Consider the following 23,292-nt stretch of genomic DNA (forward strand, 5'->3'; position numbering starts at 1 on the left):
TTACATATATAAAGTATACATATATAATTATATAGAGTTGTCCTTTGATATCCATGAGAGATCTGTTCTAGGACCCGCACGATTTCGAAATCCAGGGGCCCTGGTCCACACCCGTGGGGGGGTCTTCCGCATCCGCAGGAGCCGCTGGCCGGGGGATGGGCAGTGCAGACGGTCGGCTATTCATAAAATCTGTATACTATAGATACTGTATACTGTATGATACTGTATACTATAGATACTGAACATGTGCATATATATCTGGGGGCAAAAATACTGTGTATACTATTCCCTGGAGACGCAAGCCACCTAGGTAAGTCTATCGAAAGGCAAGGCACCATTTCCTCAGGACACTGCAGTCAGCTCTGCCATGTGACCCTCGTTTATATCAAGACTAGGACTCCATCCTGCTCTAGAAAAGCTGTCCAGGATGCTTCTGGATGTGTTTTTGGAGTCACATGGCCGCAGATGGATTCAGGGCATCCTATGACTGTGACCGTGGTACCCAGGGCTGCGTGCTCCTCAAGATGGACCGACGTCCCAGCCACCTTGACCCAAAGCGTCCAGCAGGTGTGAAGGAGTTTGACCTTCCCGGGTGTCATCTGCGTTCTTGATCTCTGCATCGACATTCCACCTGCCCGCAGCATCAGAAGCCCGTCCTCTGGGGACTCCCCATGCTGAATGAGGCACAGCCTCAGCCCCACCCTAGAGCAAAGCTGCCAGCTGCTCACTTTCCCAGGCTCCCTCGCGGCTAGAGCAAAGCATGGGCCTGGCAGAAAATCAGATTCGTGTCCCAAGTCTAAGTTGGAAGCGGGTGCCCAAGGCCACGGGCCGTGCAGAAGCACTGCTGGAAAGGGGTCGGCAGCTGGTGCCTTGGAAGGCGTCCGGGGTGTGCTTTCAGGGGCCAGCCCAGTGTCCAATACCAAGGTGTGGGCAGCTCCCAGCGCCGCGTCTGCACCCGGTGTTACGTGTATGGGCCCAATCCTGCAGTCGAACACGGCCCCCAAGCCTGGTTCTCCAGAGACTCCCCCCGAGGTGTTCAATGTCATCCTCACCCATTCTGTTGGCTTTACATTAGCCACAGTCAGGTTCAGAGCTTGCACGTGAGAACTCAGGCTGCTGCGACTATCTGGTTAAAGGGACCTCTCTCAGTAGACGGGGTGTCAGCGTCACAGCTGGCAGGGTGGTTTCGATTGGGATGGAGGCAGAGTGAGCCGGTGAGTGGATACCTTCCCGTGGCTACGTGCCACGCCCTAAGCTACACCTGGGCACTGGGGACAGAGATGCTATCAGTCACTCCGGGGAATAACAAGCGCGCACAGCAGATCACGACAGACCACGCCTGGCTTTCAGCAACTTCCGTGTCAGGCTGGCTGCCGCAGGGGGCTGCTATGTTACTGTTTTGTAGACGGTGGCTGGGACGATAAGCGGAAAGATCTAGGGGAGAGGAACCGATGGTGATGGGAGATGGGAAGGTTCTTGAAAAGGGGAGGGAACTGGGACCCAGAGCCAGGAGTTTGCACGTGACAGGTGTACCCGGGAGTGTAGCTTGGGTGCAAAGATAAGCCTGCTCCTATCAGGCGGCTTCTGTTTGATTTCAATTTATTGGCCAGTTTATTTACCACACCTTAAGAAACGTTTAAATGAGTCAACTTATTCCCCCTATTCCAAAGATACCCTCTTCGTGGTTTACAGTTGTGTTTTCTGGTGGCCGTTTCTCTCAAGAACTTTGCTCTAGGGTAAGTATATTCCTAATAGGAGTCCCCCATCCCCCAGAGGATTTAACTTCAAGTTTCAGGAGAAGGTAACACTGTAACAGTCCCTGCTTCCTTCCACCATGGGTACCGCCCCCCACCCTCCCCCCACCCCGAGGCTCCCCAAGCCCTCCCCCATCACGGGTCCCCCTCCCCGCGACCCCCACGTGGTCCTCCAGGTGGAGCTGCGTCTTCCTTTGCTTACCTTGCAAATGGATGAAGACACTTGGGAGAAAAAGGAGCCAAACTGGAAGAAAAAGAAAAACAACATTCCACCCACTTCTGCGTCTTTTTGTAAGGGTACGTTATCTGCTTCCCACTCTCTCCCAGCCCTTTTCATGCATCTCACCAAGTGATTTGCAGGCTTCCACCAACAGGGACCACCACCAGCATCCACAGGTGCACAGAAACCTTTCCGTGAATATAAGGAGCACCTCAAGGACCCTTAGGAACAGCACCCAGATGTGGGCAGTCGGAAAAAAAAAAAAAAAAAGGTCTCTGCGCAGTGAGGGGAAGCTTGGGTTCCCGGAATAAAGTGGGAGCCTTGACGGACAAAACATTTTTAGAATCACTGCGGCAATCGGTTCCATGCATCTGAGGATGAAAGCTGGACAATCTGGACTCAACCCAGTTTCCTTCACAGCACACAGAAACCCCTTCGAAGCTCTGAATATGCCACCAGCATCGTTGCTGAAGCCACCAGAGCCCGCGTCCCACACGCATCTATCCCGGGAAGCTCTGCCCCGCGCTGTGCAAGCCCACTGTGTTTGCTACAAAGGTCTCCCCGGGGCCTCCCCGTGGCTTTAGCAGCAGGGCTTGGGGTGCTCAGAGCTTCACCCCAAATCCACCACATGGGAACACGCTTGGTCAACTTGGCAAGACTTAAAAAAGAGAAGAACAAAACCAGGCAAGGCTGAACCCCAGACAACACTGGGGCAGAGGGAGGAAGGGGTGGGCCAGCCCCTGGCTCTGTTCCAGCCCAGGATCGAGCTGCGATTAGAGGAAGCGACACCACGACCTTCTTTTGTGACCCATGTGTACAGCCAAACGCAGCCCGTCTCGTTGCGTCTGCCTACCACGGGGACAGCGGCTCAATTCAACTACGTCACATCCGTTCACTGACGAAAGTGGCGTCAATGGAAACACCTGGCCGCGGCCGGCACAGAGCAGGCTCCGGTCATCGTTTCCAGAGGTCTGTCCGCATCGTGCCCAGTGTCCGCTCATCAGTATCCTACCACCTTAGGTTCTGCTGACTACTCAAAGCTCATCCTTGAACTCCAACTCCCAGCAAACCAACCCCACTTGACAGGAGAAAATTCATCCGCTTTGACTTTCTACAACAGCCAGCCTGAAACACAGTAACACAAAGGAAACGTACTAAAAAGCATGCTCCCTTTCTACCGTAACGGGGCAGCTGACCCTCCTGCCATCGCGACCCCGAAAGCGGCCCTCCGATTTATTCCTGGAGAAAACGCAGAGCTCCGTCTACACTCAGGGGTGTCAGCGTGGGCCCTAGAGGTGCCGACCAAGACGAAGAAAGACACCCACCAAGTTCTCTATCAAAATAGAGCAATTTATTCAAGACACTGAATACGATCTGTTGATTCTCTCTTGAAACAAATGAGCTACGACGCACAAGGTGATTCTCTTTCTGGGAGCGCGTGAGGGTGAGGGGCGCGGGGGAGAACGAGACGGGGGCCGTGTGGATGGAACAGAATCTGGAAAACGCGGACAGAAGCACATCTGGCTGCACGTCTGACACAGACAATAAAATCCGCAGAAGCCAGAATTCACCTCAGTGAGCGGCGGGAGGAACGGTTCTGCGTTTGACAAGAAACACGATTAAAAAAGAAAAAGGTGGAACAGAGGTTAAAAGAGAAAACAACAAGGAACAAAAGCAGACCCTTACGTTTGACAAAGTGCACTTCACTTGGCTCCAAGATCTATTTTTAGAGACAAAACGAACGTCACGTTCTGGGTGTCACGTGGGGTCAGACGTGCCCCGTGGGGCAGCATCCCTTTCCCAGGTGTGCGCAGAATGAGTTCTCAGTCACTGCAAACCCAACCGAAAATCCCGGGGAGAATCGTTGTGTTACTCCTGTTTTCAGAATCAAGATCCCATTTGGTCACTGAGACTGAAGCTTTTACTTGCAAGTGTTAGAAGCTGTAGACGACGTCCAATGCTAACACGAGCCACGGGGCACCGACGACAGGGACGCGTCCGCTGAGCGCTGGCTGGCATGGTGCAGCTGGTAAGCAGCGTCTGCGGCTCAGGGCACGGCTGCCGTCCTGCTGAGAGTGCGGACGGGTTTCCAGGGGCGCTGGCTGCCTCGTCTTGCCTCCCTGGGGCCCCTGGGAGGCTCCCCCCCAGTGGCGGGCCGAGGATGCCAGGAACGCGGACCGTCTGCCTTCCTTAGCCTCAGGTCACTGCCAGGCCCGGGATCGAGCCCCCGTGTCAGCGGCCTCACAGCCCTCGGCTCCAACCCGGCAAGTCCCAACTGGTTCAGATTTACCAAGAGGCTAAAGGCAGCGCTTGGAGACCCTGGGTGCCGACCGTCCGGTGAGCATCGTGTCGCAAACCGTCTTCACCCGCCAGCAGGCTTTGGCTCATCAAACGCAAACCGTGTCCTGACCCTGGACAGCGGATGCCTGCAGACGTGACTCATTTCCATTGGGTGAGGGGGTCCAGATGCTGTTCGTCTAGATCCCCCCAAGCTGCACCCCAAACCTAGTACCTTCTTGGTGGCAGGGCGTTACCAGTGCGCCCAGGGACGTCTGCCATCTCCACAGACGGCAGTGGAGACCCTGGAGGACTTTGATCTTCTTAAAGGCCAAGCGTTTAGGCAACAGATCCCAGGTAAAACGCTCCGCTCCCACATAAACAGGGCACTTGTTGGTCTCCTGCAGACGGGGCTCGAATAACTCGCAGATCCACGGAGGCCCATGAATGATCCGAGGAAGGTGAATGCACTCTGGCTCGCGGGGCCGGTCCCGGGACAACCCGAGTCTTGCAGGAGGGCCTGGTCTGCCCTGCCCGTTAGCTTTTGACTCCACGGACAGAGAGCACCCTCTAAGTGACATCGGGCCTTGTTGCTGGAACACACACACACGGCTGCACCCTGCCTGCCGCCAGCCCCCCGGGCCCGGCCCCCTGCCCCATCCCGGCCTGTGGCTGCAGGAAGACGGATGAACCCAGAGGCCCTGTCTTCCGCGGCTTCCCCCGCTGCTAATTTAAAAGATGGGTCAGCGTCGGGTTACGACAACAAAAGTACAAAGGTCACCTGATCCAATGAAAGGAAACTCCTCTAGGAACACAAAGCCACGTTTAATTTTTTAAAAACAGTAAAAAGATTCATTATTACAAAAAGAAAACCTTTCTCCTCCTCTGTTGCAAGAGGAAGAAGCTATGAAGGGGACAGAAATTATTAGTGACACTCTACCTACGGAATTCACCTTCAGGACCGAAAACCTCTCTCCCTGTTCATTTTTGTCGATATTAGACCCAGTGAGATCCTGGAGCCCGTCCCGTCAGCTGTGCAAGGACCGGCCGAGGTGCTCTTGGTGGGGGGACCACAGGTGGCCCCGCGGGCCGAACGATGCCAGGCGGCATCCTGCCCAGTGGACGGCTGTGACGGCCCCTTCCACGCCGCTGGTCCTGGGAACACTTCTTGGGTCCAAAGGCACGCTTCTCCAGGTCTCTCCTGCCGCCTACTATGTGGTCAACACACCCTGTAACACGCCAAGGTCGTCTTCGAGCTGGAAGGGCCCGGAGTTTCCTCTCTGCTGTAGAACAGTCCCAACGCCGACCCCAGAGCTGGCCCCTTCCCACACAGATTCCTCACTGCCTCTCGACAGGCTGAAAGTGAAGGGAAAAAGCTACCTCAGGCCCTGCCTGTGTCTTCCTGAACTTTATTTTTTTTTTAAAATATGAATCACACAAAGCTCTCTATGTCTGATGGCCATTTTAGGATTTTAAAATTGTTTTAACATAAAAATATTTTTTTTTCTCCAAAAATACTCTGGGTTCTTTCTCTTATAAGTCACTTATTTTTTTCTTCCTCCTGTAAAAAGTCCCCCTGCCCTGCCTTCTTACATAAAGCACTTATTATGCGCCAAAAGTGCCCTTGAGACCTAAGATGGGAAGCAACTATGAGGAAGGGGCGGAGAGAGTGCGCGAGGGGGAGGGGGAGGGGAGGGGAGGGCGAGAAAGCCCCGCCTGTCAGAGACTCTGTGAGGGCGTGATGCCAATCAAGACCACGAAGGAAGGAAGGAAGGAAGGAAGGAAGGAAGGAGGTGGAGGGGGCAGGCGACATCAGCAAAGAAGCAACAAACCCAAAACAGTTTCCACCTCAGACCCAAGGCCCCCAGACGACAGGATTCCAGCCCATAGAAAAACCACGTGACAAAGAGTCTAGAAAATAGAAAGTGTTGGGATTACAAAGCTGCCCGTGTCATCCGTACAAACTGGTCTTTGAACATCCTGGTGAGAGTAACTGTAGTGTCCAAATTTTTAGGAAGAAAAAAAAAAAAAACCCACCACGTGAGGAGTTCCCCACCCCCCTTTTGGTTTATCACAGCATTTTTTTTCTTTTTCTTTTTGGCACAGTTTTTTTTTTTTCTTTTCCTCTCAGCCATCAGAGCCTGTTCTGGATGGAAACCAAACCGTGCACCGTCTAGCTGGTGGCTTCGTGCTTCCCAGGCTGAATGTTCCAGGTGGAAACCATTCTTTTCCCCCTTTGATATGACTGTGTGTATGTTTTTCTTTTAAACTTCTTGATAAAGATTACAAAAAAATAGAGACTCCTGTGGCCAGGGATGAGTTGATTTCAAAGTACACTCTAAGGTCAAGTTCATACAGTTTTGGAGCTGACAGAATCGTGTTTGAATAGTGCTACAACCCCACACATTCACTGCTGGTCCGTTAGAATTCTCTTCTTGTTTCTAAAATACTTCGTGTTTACTTTCGCAGATCTAAGACACACACCTGGAAGGAGAGAGAAAGTTCCTGTTATCTCGAGACACGACACAGGACGCCTTTAGAGCAGAGGATGGCAAACGGCCCGTGGACCAAATCCAGCCTGTTACCCACTTCTGACAAAGTTTTATTGGTACACAGTAGAGAGGGTTCAGAGCATCTCTAACGACAGACTAACGTCTGAGCATCTGACCAACCAACCCCAGGCAAACAGGACAGAGGGGAACGGCCAGGTCAAGGGCTATGCTAGGAACTAATGGGGTGGCCACAGCCATGGGTGGGTGTCACAGACCAGACACCGACGTGGCGGGGCAGAGGGCAAAACACGCCTGAGCACACATCGGGGGCCGGGCTGACATCTGGCCAGCCAGCCCATTGCCACCTGCCCTACAGCTCATGGCAGTTCCAAGTGCAGGCGTGAATCCAAAAGCTAGACATCTTAGGGGATCAGCAGAGGGCCACTGGGACCCCGGAGACCCGTGGAATGCAGTCGGGCCTTTATCACCAGAGGGCCCAGCAGGCTGGGAGCCAAGGCAGGACCAAGTTTCTCAGCCTCGGCACCTGCGCTCCTTGGGGCCGGTCACGTCTCTCCTGTGGGCGTCCTGTGCCCTGCAGGAGGTCTGAGCAGCAGCCCTGGCCCGCGCCCACCAGATGCCAGTAGCCCCCCGACCAGAGCGGTGGCACCCAAAACGCCTCCAGACGCTGCAGATGTCTTCCAGGGGCAGAATCACCCCGGCTGCGGACCACCAATTTCACCGAGAAAACGCCATTCGGGAAGTCAGAGAGACGGCTGCTCCCAGAGGCCCAGCAGTTTCCTTCACCAACACACTGGCCGCGGCGCTCGGAGGCCACCACAGCGCCGGAAGCCCCCGCGGGTATCAGGGGTCTGACTTTTCGCGTCTCCACCGCCGAGCCCTCCGCCCCCAAGGAAACTACGGGTGCTGCTTACGGAGCCGTCCGACGCGCTGGCGCCCACTTTGTCCCCTCGGGCGTTCCAGCACACCTCGAAGATGCCGCCGGTGCCTCGGTAGCTGTGGACGAGACTTCCGCTCTGCAAAGCAAAGCCACCATCACTCGCGATGCAGAGCGCCGACGTGGACCCCCAGGGTGTCAGCACAGAAACGTTCAAACACAGAAGCTAATGGAGTTTTCAGTGGCCGTAACGCGCCTCTCAGACCTGCTGCCACGAGGGGCACAGCTGACCTACGGCAGCCCACGGAGTCGACCTAAACATGTTGCAGCCGAGGTCACGCCTCCCAGGGGTCATTCCCGGGGGCCAGCGACCGAGGGTGGCAGGGGGACTGAGGCAGCCGGGGAAGGGGCATGTCAACAAGATCTCGCGTGCGTTTATATTTAGAGAAGGTGTCCATCGCACTGAAGATTAAAGAGACCCTCGACATGTCTCAAAGAGTTCTGTGACTTATTAAAAAAAAGTAAATAAAGGGGTAAAATGATTTAATGACTTGCTGACAGCAGGAGTTATCTAACTGATGATGTCATTTCAGAAATCCATCCATCACTATTTCCAGCGAGAGCTCCATGAACAGACGGCTACACGCTAATGTCTGTTTTCCGGGTGGCCCATCTGGGGCTCTGAGGCTGGGCTCGGCACCAGGCTGGCTCCACGTAAGGGCCGCCGTCGCCTCTTACTCGCGGAGAAGACGTGAGCACGTGAGGCGGCTCCTGGGAAGCCTGAGGTCTCAGTGGACCACCCTCGGGCCCCCCCCCCCCGCCCGCCAGCTAACGTGGCTCCCGCACCGCCCCCCTGCACCAGCCACAAGGGGGAGCAGGCTTGAGAAAGTACATTCATCCAAATGCCACCCAGGCCTAAAGGAATCGGGAAGGAGCGGGGGAACAAACAGGAGGGGAGGGATTTCCCTGGCGGTCCAGTGGTTAGGACTCCGCGCTTCCACTGCAGGGGGCACGAGTTCAATCCCTGGTCGGGGAACTAAGATCCCACGTGCTGCACAGGGCGGCCAAAAAAAAAAACAAAAGACGAAACAAACAAAAAAAACACCCCAGAAAACCAGGAGAGGAGAGGCCATTTCATCCATCCTGAGGCCACACAGGATGGATTGCTGGCTGTCTGCAGTAATCCCTCCCATAGCACATTTCTCTCTTCCATTAGCAGGAGACACAAGAGCCCAGTATACTCAAACCCCGTCTCCTTTTACTTCTGTGACAGCATAACCAACAGGGACATTCCTGCTGCTACCCAAACATAAAACACTTCCCTTCAAAAAATCAAAATGCCATGACAACAGCCAACGAATATTCCCCATGGTCCTTGATTTTGTTCCCTGAAGAAGCTACAGGAGCTGGTGTGGAGCAGAGGCGGTCAGGGCTGGCCTCCCCCCGGACGGCCGTTCCCCCTGGAAAGCTCGGATGGAATGCCACTTCTGACCTAGACCTCAGTACCCACAGGGCAGCGTCTCGGGTGGGAAGATGACTGGGTTACGATCTTCCAAGGTGACTGCTCATGCCCAAGAGAAGGAAGAGGCAGGTGGAGGGCTTACCCGCCAAGGACTCAGAAAAAGCAACGAGTCGATGGGCGTCCCTGGCGGGGAAGACCGACCGCCCCCACGGAACACAGGGCAGATGGCACCGGGTCTGGGGTCCACCCGGGGAGCTGGGGTTTGTGTCACGGCTCCGCGTCTGAGGTGAGGCATTCCTGAGCACACACTCATTCCCTGGTTGCCGTTCCGGGCGTGGGCCACCAAAAACACGACTGTGGGGGTGCTCCCTCTGGAGAGGAGTGGGCAGTGGGAACCAGGGAATTACCTGAGTGTTCCAGATGTGCACACACTTGTCAAAGGAGCCGCTGGCCAAGTGCTTCCCGTCGGGGCTAAAAGCTACACTATAGACTGGTTCCTGGTGTTTGGTGAGTGTGTGGATGCAAACACCCCGCTCCACGTCCCACAGTCGAACTGTAGAGTCGAACGAAGCACTGGAAAGACGGGAGAGAAAACGTCACCACAACACACGCGGGGTCCCGACTGTTTCCCTAAGACGCGGCACGGACAGCGGGCACTGCTCTCCCTTCCTGGCTCTTACGTTTCGAGAGACAACAAGCGGGTACACGCTTCCTCTTCTAAACCGTGAACCAGATACACTGAAAACAAAGCCACGGTCGTAAAACAAATCTTCTCCTTTTTTTGGGTGCTGTTACGAGGGAAACAAACTGACGTCCACACTCATTTGTCTGCGTGCTTTTCTAAGATATGAATGATACGTACTTTTGTATTCACTACATTTTCTAAAGTGCTCCCACAACTTACCAACACAACATCTATCGTTGCCAGCTAACACAGTGCTGAGAGCCGTATTTGGGGAAATACCAAACCGAGCGAGTACAGAATTAAAATATAATTGCATCCAAATACACAATCGCACTCCTGGGAGCTGCGAATTTCAGTAATTTCCAAATTTGAAAGAAGAGTACGCAGCACAAAGATGCTTCACCCGGCGCTCCTTCTCTCTGCAGGGGCTTCCAGGCAGCAGCATGTCCCTCTATGCTCGTTAAGTAGAACGACCGCTTACGCTCGTAACGGGTGCCACGTGATACAAAGCACCTTCCGTTATAAAGAAAATCTGTACCCTAGACATTTAAGTGGATTTCACGACAGTTACTTGAAATAAGAGAGTAACAGCCTTCGTGTCTTTCTGGATCGGCCTTTCAGCCGATGTGGGACTTCCTTCCGTCCAGTGTTTTCTAACAGGTGGCCTGGGGTCGGTCCTCTCAGTTCCAAGAGTCCTTGCTGCCGGGCGAGGCCGCCCACCCCACAGCTACACCACAAAGACGGAGGGCTCTCCCTCATTTATAGGAGGGCCATGCCACCTGCCACTTCTCCCCACAACCCTGTTCTCTGCACCTATACAGAACCAACCCACTCGTGCTTCCTGGCAGGGAAACATTCCTTGCAAGCCTGGTCTTTCCCAGGCCAAACAGCTAAACACACACCCACGCTCTGTTGGATCACGGTCTCCGGACCCCTAAGTAATCCGGAAATTCAGCCTCAGAATCTCTTTAGTTCGTTTTTCTAAAGGTTCGTGTTAAAATATCATATTGGGATTGGAACGTTATATCGTGCATGGGGTCCAATGAGCGCGGGGACAAGTCTGCTGACCGCAGCCTAAGTGACGTAGCTCTGCGGAGGCCGCTGTGGTGACCTACAACCACTCTTCCCAATTCTGGCATCTGACTGACTAGCCACTCCTCTGCCTCCAACGCTGGTGTCTTGGCGGGAGGGGGGCATTCACTGTATAAACGGTTAGGTCAGATCTGGCTGCGGCTGGGGAGACTTTACCACCATTCAGCATTCTCACCACCTGCAGCGCCAAGTTGAACCAAGTACACCGAGCCCGAGGTCCAAGCTGAATTGTTTCCTTTCTCCATCAGGAAAGCAAAGCGCCGGGGGCCCGGACATGTATTGATTCCTCTCACCAGCCTCATGGTTAAGACCGTCCTTACCTCAAGTTAGCCGTCACGTGATAATTTATGTCTCGGGGCCCTCTCAAAATCAGCCGCCTCTCCGTTCTTTGGAAGGGTGTAAGCACATTTGGAAGACAACTTGGCAACATTTTCTGGGCTCTCTGGATATGAATAACGTTTCCTGGCCATGTTGCTGGCTCAGCCACAGTGAGCACGGCTACTTTTAGGAACCGAGACCGGGCTGAGGGCTGTCTCCCCTTTACCTTGCTAGCATGATGTTGGAGTTGGGGTTGCTGGTGGCTGGCCCGGTGGGACTCCACTTTATGGTATATATTTCTTTGCTGTGAGCTTGAAGGTCATGAACACACGTATCCTGCTTCATACTCCAGATCTAGAGAACACATTGGGGACAAGGTGAGCAACGGCTGCTTCTCCCACCGGGGGAGGTTCTCCACCATCCCTGCTGGGAGCGTTCCTTAGGTTCCCGCCTCTGGGAAGCTCACGCCCAGCGGGGTGGGCAGCTGGCAGACTGGCCAGCAGAGGGGCCGGCTGAACACTAGGGGGCGCCCATGAGAAAGGCCGCAGGAAGGGCAGGATGAAGCAGGAGGTCACTGCAGGACAGCGACTTGCCATTTGCCAAGCGGGAACGGCGTTCAGAACAGAATATGCAGCCGGGGGAGCAGTGAATGTTAAGACCAGCACTGAGTACAGGGGGTCGTCTGGGGTCAAACGGCTCAGCCTTTTAGAATGCTTTACCTTTAATGTCATGTCATCAGAGCAGGATGCTAGCAACATCCCAGAAGGGTCCCATTTGATGGCATTGACCTCATTCTGAAAGAGAGCAAAGGGTTTCAAAAAGAAAGAAGGGCCTGGGCGCAGTAATACAACCTTCCAGCAGGGGGAAGGAGCGCACCGTCCTCTGCAAAAAGCCTACTTGCATCCACCCTGGATAGAAAAGAACACGCCCAGGCCACGTGCATATGCCCCCTTTCCTTACTCCGCCTAGCTCCGTGATACAAAATGTACAGCCGTGTGCCACACATAACCAGCCACCCTCATCTCAGTTCTCTAAGGGGAAAAAAAAAAATCACAACTAGGAAGGAAGCCGAATGAATTTACACAGAGTAAGGGCAGCACGTAAAACCAGGAAGACCTGTAAGTTATTTTAAAGCTGACTCGGAAAGTCATTTTCCTGCTCACTCTTGATACAGCAGCTGCCCGCTCTGTCTAAATCTGTCAGGACATGTCTCTTTTGGTGCTGAGTGGAGGGGGAGGAAACGTAAAGAAGCAAGGTTGCCAGAGGAGTAAACCCAGGCCCAAGACGCTGTGACCTGAACACACACATGCAGACGAGCACACGTTACCTGGCTACTTCCAGAGCAAACAGAGCCAAGTAAACAGAACGCCGTAACTCGGCCCATATGGAAAGCTCTAGCAGGCGGGCCAGTGTGCGAAGGGGATGGGGGGGGGGGAGGCGCAGAAAGGAACAAGGCCGCAGGCGGCCTCCCGGTTCTGGAGGCCAGGGGACCTCGAGGCTAAATCCTGGAGGACGAGGCAAATGCTCCCGTGGGCAAGGGAGCCGCCTGCAGCTGAGTGGAGGCGGGGAACTATGTGCCCGGCGGGGTGGGCCGGGGAGAGACGGCGGGAGCCAGTCGCGGGTCTCGGGCCTCCCATTTCTAGTAGGGGGACCGTGGAGCCCCGTCCCGTTCCCTCATGCCTGTTGCTGCAGCCTAACAATTAACTCATTTCACACCCATAATTAACTTCCCAATTAATCCCACGCTGCTAAGTGCTCTGGTTTGGATGATAAATGGTAATGGTCACGCTACTTGCTAAGGGCACTGAGTGCTGAACGGTGCGAGACAGGGAGGGATAAGGCTGCATCTGTGTTCCATGTGGTACCCGTGGTGGAAGGCCCAGAAAAAAGGGAGGGATTGGAGCCTGCAGTACAAGGAGCAGGTCTGTGGGTGAGCCCGGGAGGTCGAGGCGGTCGGACAGAGTGTGTGTGCACAGGCAAGCGGACCCAGGAGGACACCAAGAGAGGCGGCGCCTGGTGAGAGGTGCGCACCGGGGACAAGGGCAGCGTGGGAGGCTCTGAGTGTAACTGCTGAGAACAGAACCCGAGGGCGCATCTCCAAGGGCCTGCCTGCAAGAGGGAGCTGGTGCCCACTGACTGTCCCCAGTCGAACCCCCTCGCATCTTCCAGGGTGCAAGTGGACTTTCCTCTCCCTCCCTCTGCAGCCCAAGTCACAATTCCCAGAAAGCACCCAGAAACGGCTCACGGGGTCTCGGGAAGAAATCAGCTCAACTACATTTAGCTCACAGCGTGTGTGGAATGATGGGCTGCAATGAGACCCGTTTAAAGAGCCAGGTGGTGCGATGGCACAAAAGTCCCGAATGGGGCATACGGCAAGTCACAAAGATTTCCTAGTGAAAGCTCGGGGACGGTCTAGGCGTAGAGGAGAAGTAAGTTTAGGTCAGAAAAATTAAAAAAGAAGGGTCTGTTTATAGCCACGACAAGATGGTAACGGGACAACTGGTCCCTGGGCTCTGAAAGAACCTTCTTTTGGAAGCAGGGACCTGTAGGGACAGATGCTGGAGGAAGTGGGTACTAAGGGAACGCAAGTGCCAAGGACAACGCAACTTATGTCAGGTAAGTTAGTGGCAAGGGACGCTGTGAGTCAAAGGTGGGGAACAGTGCAGGTGTGAGGCGCTCAAAGCCAGCAGGTCCTCCAGGAGGACCGGGGTAGAGGCGGGGGCGTTGCACACTAGAGGGATCTGCCAGGGAAAGGCTGCAAAGAGCCTCATGGGCTATGCGGGAGGATCTGATGATGCATCCAGAGAACAAAAACGCTAATTTGAAAAGACACACGCACCTCAATGTTCACAGCAGCGTTATTTACAATAGCCAAGACATGGAAGCAACCTAAGTGTCCATCAACAGATGAGTGGATAAGGAAAATGTGGTATACACACACACACACACACACACACACACACACACACACACACAGAGACACGGAATACTACTCAGACAAGAAAAGAATGAAATTCTGCCGCTGGCAACAACATGAACTTGGAGGGTGTTGTGCTCAGTGAATAAACTAAGTCAGACAAATATCGTACGCTACCACTTATATGTGGAATCCAAAAAAATACAACTAGTGAATATAAGAAAAAAGAAGCAGGGCTTCCCTGGTGGCGCAGTGGTTGAGAGCCCGCCTGTCGATGCAGGGGACGCGGGTTCGTGCCCCGGTCCGGGAGGATTCCACATGCCGCGGAGCGGCTGGGCCCGTGAGCCATGGCCGCTGAGCCTGCGCGTCCGGAGCCTGTGCTCCGCAACGGGAGAGGCCACAGCAGTGAGAGGCCCCCGTACCGCAAAAAAGAAAAAAAAGAAAAAAGAAGCAGACTCACAGATACAGAGAACAAGCTAACGGTTATTGCTGGGGAGAGGGAAGGGGGAGGGGCAAGACAGGGGGAGGGGATTAAGAGGTACAAACTATTACGCATAAAATAGATAAGCTTCAAGGATATTACTGTACAGCACAGGGAATATATCCAATATTTTATAATAACTATAAATAGATTATAATCTTCAAAAATTTGAATCGCTATGTTGTACACCTGAAACTTATATAATATTGTAAATTAACTACACCTTGATAAAAAAAATTAATTAATTAAAAAAAAGGAATTCAGTGAGAAGTCAGCTGGTGTCTTGAGTTTCTTGGATTGAATGTTGTTTTCCACCAAATTTAGGAAAATTTGGCAAAATCATCGTTTCAAATAATTTTTCTGTTCCATTCTTTTCTTCTCTCTCCATTACACATATATGCTAGAGCTCTTCACACTGTCTCGTAGGTCATTAAGCCTCTATTCATTTGTTCAATCTTTTATCAGTTCTTCAAATTGGCTAGCTTCTGTGATCTCTCTTCAGGTTTACTAACCTTATTTCTGCAATCCCTCCACCATCCATTAAGATTTTCACTTCAGACATTCTACCTCTCAATTCTGAGATTTCCCCTTGACTGTTTTAAGAACAGTTTTCCTTCCTCTGCTGCCCTTCCGCATCTATTCACTCATTACAAACAGCCTTTCCTTTGTTTCCTCATACAGTCTAATAATAGCTACTTTAAAGTCTTTCCTGCAAAATCCAACATCTGGCTCATCTCAGGTCACTTTTTTTTTACACTGCCTCCCCAGATGGATAACTGGGTTAGCCAATCACCTGAGATAGCTACAGCAGCCCAAGGAGCAGTGGGCTGCACAAGAACTGGTCTGCAGTCACAGCATCCTTTAACTCTAGGCAGAGAGGAGCCAGCTCCCAGCTCCCAGCACATTCGCACGAACCTGAGCCCCACAGGCAGAACTCGCACTTACTGTGTGTCCCTGGAACGTTTTGACCGGGCGGTCACAGCCGAGTCTGCAGACGTGGATACACATGTCTGTGCTACACGAAGCAAAGGTAGTGTTGTTCTGCCAATCCACGTCAAGGGCAGGGGCTGTGGAGCAGCAAATGGTCAGGGGGGAACATTTGCACTTAGCAGTTGTGCACAGAGCTCAGGCGACTTAGAAGAAGTAACAGCATAGTCAAGATGCCTAAGGACAAGATAAAGCAGCACCCCCAGGGTGAACACAGCCTCTGTCCCCCACAGACCTGAAAGTCTGTCCTTCCCATTTGGAGGGATGCCCAGAGGCCTCCGGAGCGAGACCCCGTGACACCTCGGGCGGCATAAGCGCAGTCTCTTGCTCCCCTGGCACAGGTGAGACAGGGTAGGCGAGAAGCACGCCGTCTTCTCCCGCACCTTGCCGCTCCCAGGAATATCACTGGGCTGGGCTGACTGGATGTGTTTCAGATAGAGAGGAGAGGAAAAAGATTTCATATCCTGTGTTCAAGGTATCCGCACTGAGAAACTCTCCCACAGGGACTTCCCTGGTGGTCCAGCGGTCAGGACTCCGTGCTCTCCCTGCCGAGGGCCCGGGTTCCATCCCTGGCTGGGGAACTGAAATCCCGCAGGCCACGTGCCGCGGCCCCCCAAAATCCCCCACCACACAATGAATGCATTCCACCAACTGGAGGATGCTCATCGTTGACAAGGGGACAGCCTGAGGGGACGCAAGTGACCTTATGGTGAACACTGCCTCTGGCTCCTGGGCCTTTCTCAGGGGCGCGTGGCTCCAAGAGCTCTGTGAGGTTTGGGGGGATGGTGACGGTCCTCTTCCCTTCTCCCGACCTCCCTGAGAGACGACTAAGCATCTTTGTTCTCTCCACCCACTTCCTTGTTTCTGGACAAACAGAGGGTTAAGTCCTGCAAGCCCCTGGTGAGATCTTCATCGACAGATCGATCCCTAACCATGTCCCACGTGTGTTTCTTACAGGCAGGTCAGCACTGAATTGGGAGAAGAATCCAGCTTCCTCAGGATACGCTAACTCGGACTGCCCCTCCCGTGCTCAGCCTTAAAGCAAGAGGGGCACCCGTGCACACGCCAGCCTTCCACAGCTGCAGGGCTGGACTCCCTTGGCTCCCCTGTCCAGCTCCGTCCCCACACAGAGGCTACGGGTGGGAGGATGTGGCCGGGAGGCAGCAGGCTCTTTCAACACCCCAGGGCGTGCATCTCTGTGTGTCACACCCCCTGCAGAGCGGTTCAGCACGGGCCCACAGTTTCTGCTGCATTTCCCACGTGTGCCCAGTGGAACAAAGGAACCGGATCCACTTGGTCAGAAGGATGTTCCCGGGAGCCAGAGCGCGAAGAGCAAAGCCGCAGCTGCTGCTGTTTACGACACTGCAGGAGCCAAATCGCGAATTCCCGGGCCAGCCTCTGCAGCGCGGTGTGCAATTAATACGCCTGGAAGAGGGACAATCTGGCGGGCGTTTCGGGGGCTGGTGACCAGCACCTGGCCGTTAAGAATTAACGTGCGCTGAACCCCTGCCATCTAAACGGAGGATGCTGTGTGCTCAGGTGTCTGGCCCCATTCTGCGTCGATGCTACTGCCAGGACCCTGCCCTCCCCCCGGGAGCGCACCATCCAGTGTGGGTGGGGACAGGTAACAGGGCTAAGCTATTCTGGGGGTCTGTGTGGCCTCCCTGCCCACACTTGGCCAATGAGGTTTGACCGTCAGCAGAAGTCTAGGTACAGCCAAGCATTACTTCGCTTTTTTTAAAAACAAAATTTAATTTTGAAATGCTTCCGGAATCGCAGGACGCTGCAGAGATGTAATAGAGGCCCCACGTTGTACCCTTCCCCCACTGGTGGCATCTTATGCCCCTACAGTACAACGCCCAGACCCAGAACGTGAACGCGCGCCACGTGTGTGCAGCGCGGCACTGTTTGATCACACGTGCAGGCCTGTGTAACGACCACCGCAGTCAAGATCCAGAACCCTGTTCCATCACCACGAGGACCTCCCTGTGCCACGTTACCAGCACACCGAGCCCCCCCTGGACCACCCCTCGACTCTGGCTCCACATCTAAAATTTCGCCATTTCGAGAATGTTATGTCAATGGCGTCATCCAGCACGTGACCCTTGCAGACGGGCTTTTTCCATGCGGCAGAACCCCCTTGAGAACCTATCCAAGCCGTCGCGTGTTATCAGTAGTCGATTGGTAACTGTTCCTTGTCACTGCTGAGCGGCGGAACGCCGTCAGGCTCTGAGCTGACACTTCCTGCTGTTGGTAAACAGCGGATGCGCCCCACCAGGCCTTCATGGCGAACACCTACGGGACAAGGCGGTTTCACAGATCAACCCATCAAATGCTAAGGAAAGGTGCCCCTACCGCTCTCCCTGCCTGTGCTTCCTCCTGAAAAACAGCACCGTTTCTTTCCTTCCATCCTGGACAGTCTCTACCACACCACTTGTCACTACAAAGAAAGAGCAGAGAACACACAGAGCTTCCTGCCCCAGCAACAGGATACGGGTCGACCTCGTGGGCAGCAACACCACAGGTGAGAAGCTCTCTCAGGACACAAGGGACATGTGGTCTGCGGGATGGAAAGCCGTCGCATGGACCTTGGGAATGCTCTGGGAATACTAATTTCCGCTGGAAGCCTTGGTACACGAACTCTTAAGATAAAACTGTTAGACGAACCTTACTGATGGCTATTTCGGGCAAATCATCCTCTGAAAAACAGAAGCCAGAGCTCTCTTCATCACAGATATCCCCCACCACGTGAGCACGGACGTCAGCACACCTGGGGTTCTACGCCTCTGCCCTGTCACTGCATCCGTCCCGGCAGCAAAGGTAGGGATGGTCTTGGGATTTATGCCAAACACGATGGAAACCCACCAGACTCACTTGCTTTGGTCTGCAGAGTCTACAGCACAGAAGTCTGACATGGAGACGACACACACAGATCAAAACCTGGAGACTGGGGTGCCGGGGATGGGGAAGGGGGAATGCAGAGCGAGCTCTTCACGGGTAAGGGGTCTCCTTACGGGGTGACAGAAATGTCGTGCAACTAGACAGTGGCGAGTGCTTTGTATATTCTGCCCGCTCCAAACACACACACACAGAGACACAGACACACACAGGCGCACACACACACACAGACACAGACACACACACACAGGCACAGACACACCCACACAGACACACACACACACACAGACACACACACACACAGACACAGACACACACACACACACAGACACAGACACACACAGACACACGCACACACAGACACAGACACACACAGACACACGCACACACAGACACAGGTCGGGATGCCAGGCTGCCTGCTCTTGGAGCCCTGCCCATTTCCTCGTGGGGAAATATATTCTATAAAATGTCCACCAACTTCATCATCATCAATGGTATCATCAATGGTATCAGATTAAAGCAACAAGAAAATTCACTGGCAGCCCCAGCAGGTGTCTCCGGCGTGGTCCCAAGGACAGCCGTGGAAGAGGTGGGCTGCCTCTCCAGGGTAGCGGGGTGCAAGCCGGCGCCTCCCAGGCCTGCCTCCGTCAGGAGGGAACGGAGTGCCGCGTGGAGTCACAGATGCTGGCGTCCACGCATGTGTCCCAGTCGTGTCAAGGCCTTGTTGGGACCTTTCCTCTTAGTCTGCTCCCTGCAGGACCACGTCCCCCGCGTGGAGCCCTCCCTGGGCACGGAGGAGATGCACCGTCCTGGGGAGTCCTCGGGGCCAGTCCTCTGGTTCAGACCATCGCCAGGCACCCAGAAATGCCCAGCAGGAAAGCCCCTCTGCTCCCCTCCTAAACACTATCCCGGGCCACCTGACACAGCAAGATGTTCACCCTGTACACGCAGCGATTCCCTCTCAGTGGAGCAGACGCCTCCCGCGAAGGGACGTGGCACCTGCGCCCTGCTGTCGACTCCAAGCCAGCTTCTCCCAACAGTTTATTAGTTTCCACCTCTGTCCTCAGATAAGAGACCACATCTAACAACAGGACTCAGAGTCACAGAACATGAAGCATCGGGGGGAATCTGGGAACCTGGACTCCCTAGACCCCTGGCTGCCCCACGTGGCCTGGTGAGGACTCAACACACACACAGACGTGTGCGGTCGAGAACAGGAGCTACACATCCGTGCAGGCAAGACCACTGCAGGCCTGACGCTGCTCCCTGTAGGAAGGCTTGACGGCAAGGATGGCGTTGGCCCGAGTCTGGGAATTCGGACTTCCCACCATGCCCTAACTGGTAAGAACGGCTTCTGTGCCTCCACCGTCTGTGCAAACAACGTGGTTTATACTGAATTCCACGCTCCTCCTGGGAGTGAAGCATTCGGGTGCAGGCAGGCACAGGGTGCCTACGAACCAGAAATGCTGGGCACCAGGCTCTGCTGACTTCACACGACCTGTCACGCGCACGATCACCGCCTGCTTCCGGGGGAACCCAGCACGTCCTACGCGACTCCGTCAGGAGACAACCTGTGGAAGGTCTGGATCTCGCCCCATGTGCCTTTGCCCTCCGCTGACATTGCTTTGTATCCTTTTACTGTAATACATCTGCGCTATGAATTCAACTGCATGCCCTGGGAGTCCTCCTGGGTGAACTGCTGAGGCCGGGCGAGGTCTTAGGGACGCCCCTGACACAGCGCCCTTGGGGCAGCAGCAGAAAGGAGCCCACACCAGTTCTGGGGCTGGTTCGCAGCTTTGCAATGAAACTTTTGAGTGAACGAGCGCCGAGGGCATCTGTATGTTGGAGGCCTCAAGAGCAGTGCTTCCTGTGAGAAGGGTTTCCTCCCTACCAGCTATATTCCGTGCCTGCCATCCTCTAAGCGTTCACCATTACTTTAAGGGACACCTCCTAGGACTCTGAATTATTATTTTTCAATGACAAAGAATAAAAAGGGAAATTAAAAAAAATACTCACCGGAATGAAATGGAAACTGCTGTTTGGCCTCTCCTGTGTGGGCATCCCAAATTATTGTTGTCTGTGCTCCGCAAAAAAAAAAAAAAGTTAGTTACTATTCTTCTGGCAAAGTTTTCTCTAGAAGAATTTATGATATAAGAAAATACAGTGAGCCCCTCTTTTTTCTAAAGCAGCACTGTCCAATAAACACTATATAAATAGCATGCAAGTCACACAGGAAGTTTAAAATGTTCAGTCACCATACTAAAAAATTAAAAAAGAAACCAGTAAAACTAATTTTAACAAAATTTATTTCACTCCAGCATGGCGAAAATATTATCGTTTCAACATAAGATCAATATACTCGTATCAACAAGATATCTGGCATTCTCTTTTTCACCCGTGTCTTTGGAACCCAGGGTGTCTCTTACACACTTAACGATCCGGAGGGTCACACTCATGAAGTTGGCCACGTGCGCTGGTTACTCCACCAGACACAGCAGCTGGAACTGATACTCGCAAAACTACCAGTTTTGGTGGGAAATCCCCCTTATCCCCAAACATGAAAAACTATTGAAAAAACTGTAACGATCAACACCTTTTTGGCACTTTTCCCAATGAAAAGCTGCAGAAATGGGTATTTCTGAAAATCCCCCTGACCGTCACTCACTCCGTGAATTGGGATCACTAGACAGAGTAGAGAATTGGGTTACACTGGGGTCTGGCACTGATTTATTGGTCTATGTATAAGGAGAAAAAAAAAAAAAAAAGATCTCCTCCCCGGAAAACAAAGTAAATCACAAATGCTTACGAACGTACTAATGTTGGGAGACACTTAGGGAAGAAGCCATCTGGCAGCTCGATGAAGACCACTGGAATTAGTTCTTAATCAACTGGAATTTTCAACTGAATTGGAACCTTGACACCTCCCTCCCTGTCAATGACGTTTAATAAAGATTTTACTTTAAGAAGAACTAGTTCTATTTCGTATCGACAGCAGTGATTTTCAGAGGAAGTACTCAGAGCAATGAGTATCTCTGAAACTTTCGGTCAGCTCTAGACCAATTAACAGTTTGCTTTTTTGGGGGGCCGCGCCGCAGAGCTTAATAGGATCTTAGTTCCCCAACCGGGAACTGAACCCGGGCCCTTGGCGGCGAAAGTGCGGAGTCCTAACCCCTGGACTGCCAGGGAATTCCCAACAATTTTCTGTTTGACGGAGTATAACTGTTTTCCTTAATTGAGCCACTCACAAATCTGGCAAGGCAGAGAACATATAAACCCTTCCACAATTCTGATACAATTTCACCTACTACCATCAATAATTGTAACAACTTGTTGATGTTTTAACGTTAAATATACACTGGGCAAAAGAAAGTATTCCTTACACAAAAGCTTTCAAGAAACTGAAGTACATTTTAGCCACTTTGGGTTAAGCTCGCGCTGAAGGTCAAAGTCAACATCCCTAAATTACATTTCCTCCCCGAGAACGTATCACTTTACAGAAAGTAACTATTATTCCTGCCACGGTTGACTAATCATGGTAGATAGTGTCTGACTCAGAGGCTACTAGAATTCCAAATGTGCATTTCCACTAACCATCCAGTTCATCGCCTGGTAGAAACAGAAGATAATCAGGTAGAAAATCCAAAATGATTATAAAGAACAGCCTCAGGGGCAGGGAGGACCTGAAGATGCAAAGAATTCTCTGGCAGAGTGTGAAAGCTACAGGGCAGTTGTTATTGGCGTCCAGGGCCTGAGTCTCCGATCCGACTTTATACCAATGTGTCCCGAGGCAAATTAGTGAAGTTCTCTGGGGCTCCATTTCCCCCTCTGTGAAAAGGGCCACATCATCCCAGTGAGCCCCGCCCCTCGCACGGGTGTCTACCTTACTCCTGCCCTCAGGGAAGCCTGCGGTCTACAGCGCAACGCAACAAGTCATCAGATTGGGAAAACGGAAGCCTGGGGAGAGAAAACCGTTTGTGTTCCTAAGATCACTCTGGGCGGGTGGGGTACGTTTATGCAGAGGACACCCCACGCCAGTGGGCTTCTTCAAGCAGTGGACAAACGCAATTTGGGGATTTTCTTCTTTCTATCAGTGAACTATGAACCTCAAGGTAAAAGGTGTGACGGGCCGGGGGAGAGCTTTGATAAAGGTCTGTAGAGCAGTCTACGGTACATGAAGACACGCAGTCTACGGTACATGAAGACACGATGTGCTAGAAATGAACACTAAGACCAAAACCACAGAAGCAAACAAAACAGATCCCTCTGATTTCTTAACGGGAGGCAGAATTCTCAGAATTCCTAGAAAGCATGATGTTATCTGAGATTAAACATAAACAGGCACCTACAGATGACAGCAATGTATCTTAAGCAAACACTCACTTTGTCTACTCCAGCACTCAAAATGTAATTCCCCTTCTTGTTCCATTTCAAGGCAAAGATGGGGCCTTTATGTTGGCCTAAGGTGCTGGCCAGGTTACCTGGTACGTAAAACACAAACACAGCAAGCGGGGTGACTTCCGGGCCTCAGTCTGTTCCCCGGATGACGACAGGCCAAGCACCTCCTCTCCGACCCCAACACAAGGGCGTCAGGACTTACCGTCTTCCGTCCATATTCTTGCAAAACCATCATAGGAACCTGTAGCCAACAGTGTGCCGTCACTCTGCAGGCCAGAGAGAAACACAGAGCGACAGAAGCAGCTTAGTAGGGGCAGCAGTGGAAAAGGGCCCCTCGCATTATCCCTGGGCGGCAGCACCTGACGTCAACAACAGGTTCCCAGTCACGAGACTCACCAGTCCCGCTGGCCTACTTTAGC

At 53.0% G+C, this 23,292-nt stretch overlaps 1 protein-coding gene across 12 annotated transcripts in view; it reads right to left on the reverse strand.

Annotated features, from left to right (window-relative positions):
• Positions 1-5,057: 5,057 nt before the first annotated feature.
• TBL1X (transducin beta like 1 X-linked) overlaps positions 5,058-23,292 on the reverse strand; it is a 228,229-nt gene continuing 209,994 nt past the window's right edge. For 9 of the 12 annotated variants that reach the window (XM_060138701.1, XM_060138707.1, XM_060138706.1 and 6 more), the window contains 11 exons: positions 23,076-23,139; positions 22,859-22,956; positions 20,495-20,555; positions 15,539-15,660; positions 11,915-11,989; positions 11,422-11,549; positions 11,198-11,263; positions 9,781-9,888; positions 9,508-9,673; positions 7,676-7,777; positions 5,058-6,735 (listed from right to left, as the gene is read on the reverse strand). In XM_060138701.1, the coding sequence (XP_059994684.1) occupies positions 6,709-6,735; positions 7,676-7,777; positions 9,508-9,673; positions 9,781-9,888; positions 11,198-11,263; positions 11,422-11,549; positions 11,915-11,989; positions 15,539-15,660; positions 20,495-20,555; positions 22,859-22,956; positions 23,076-23,139 (1,017 nt within the window). In that variant the 3' untranslated portion in view covers positions 5,058-6,708. The remainder of the gene's footprint in view (positions 6,736-7,675; positions 7,778-9,507; positions 9,674-9,780; positions 9,889-11,197; positions 11,264-11,421; positions 11,550-11,914; positions 11,990-15,538; positions 15,661-20,494; positions 20,556-22,858; positions 22,957-23,075; positions 23,140-23,292) is intronic. The other 3 variants (XM_060138710.1, XM_060138709.1, XM_060138712.1) reach the window with 3 other exon arrangements.

The sequence above is a fragment of the Lagenorhynchus albirostris genome, chromosome X, assembly GCF_949774975.1.
Source record: "Lagenorhynchus albirostris chromosome X, mLagAlb1.1, whole genome shotgun sequence".
Taxonomy (NCBI): Eukaryota; Metazoa; Chordata; class Mammalia; order Artiodactyla; family Delphinidae; genus Lagenorhynchus; species Lagenorhynchus albirostris.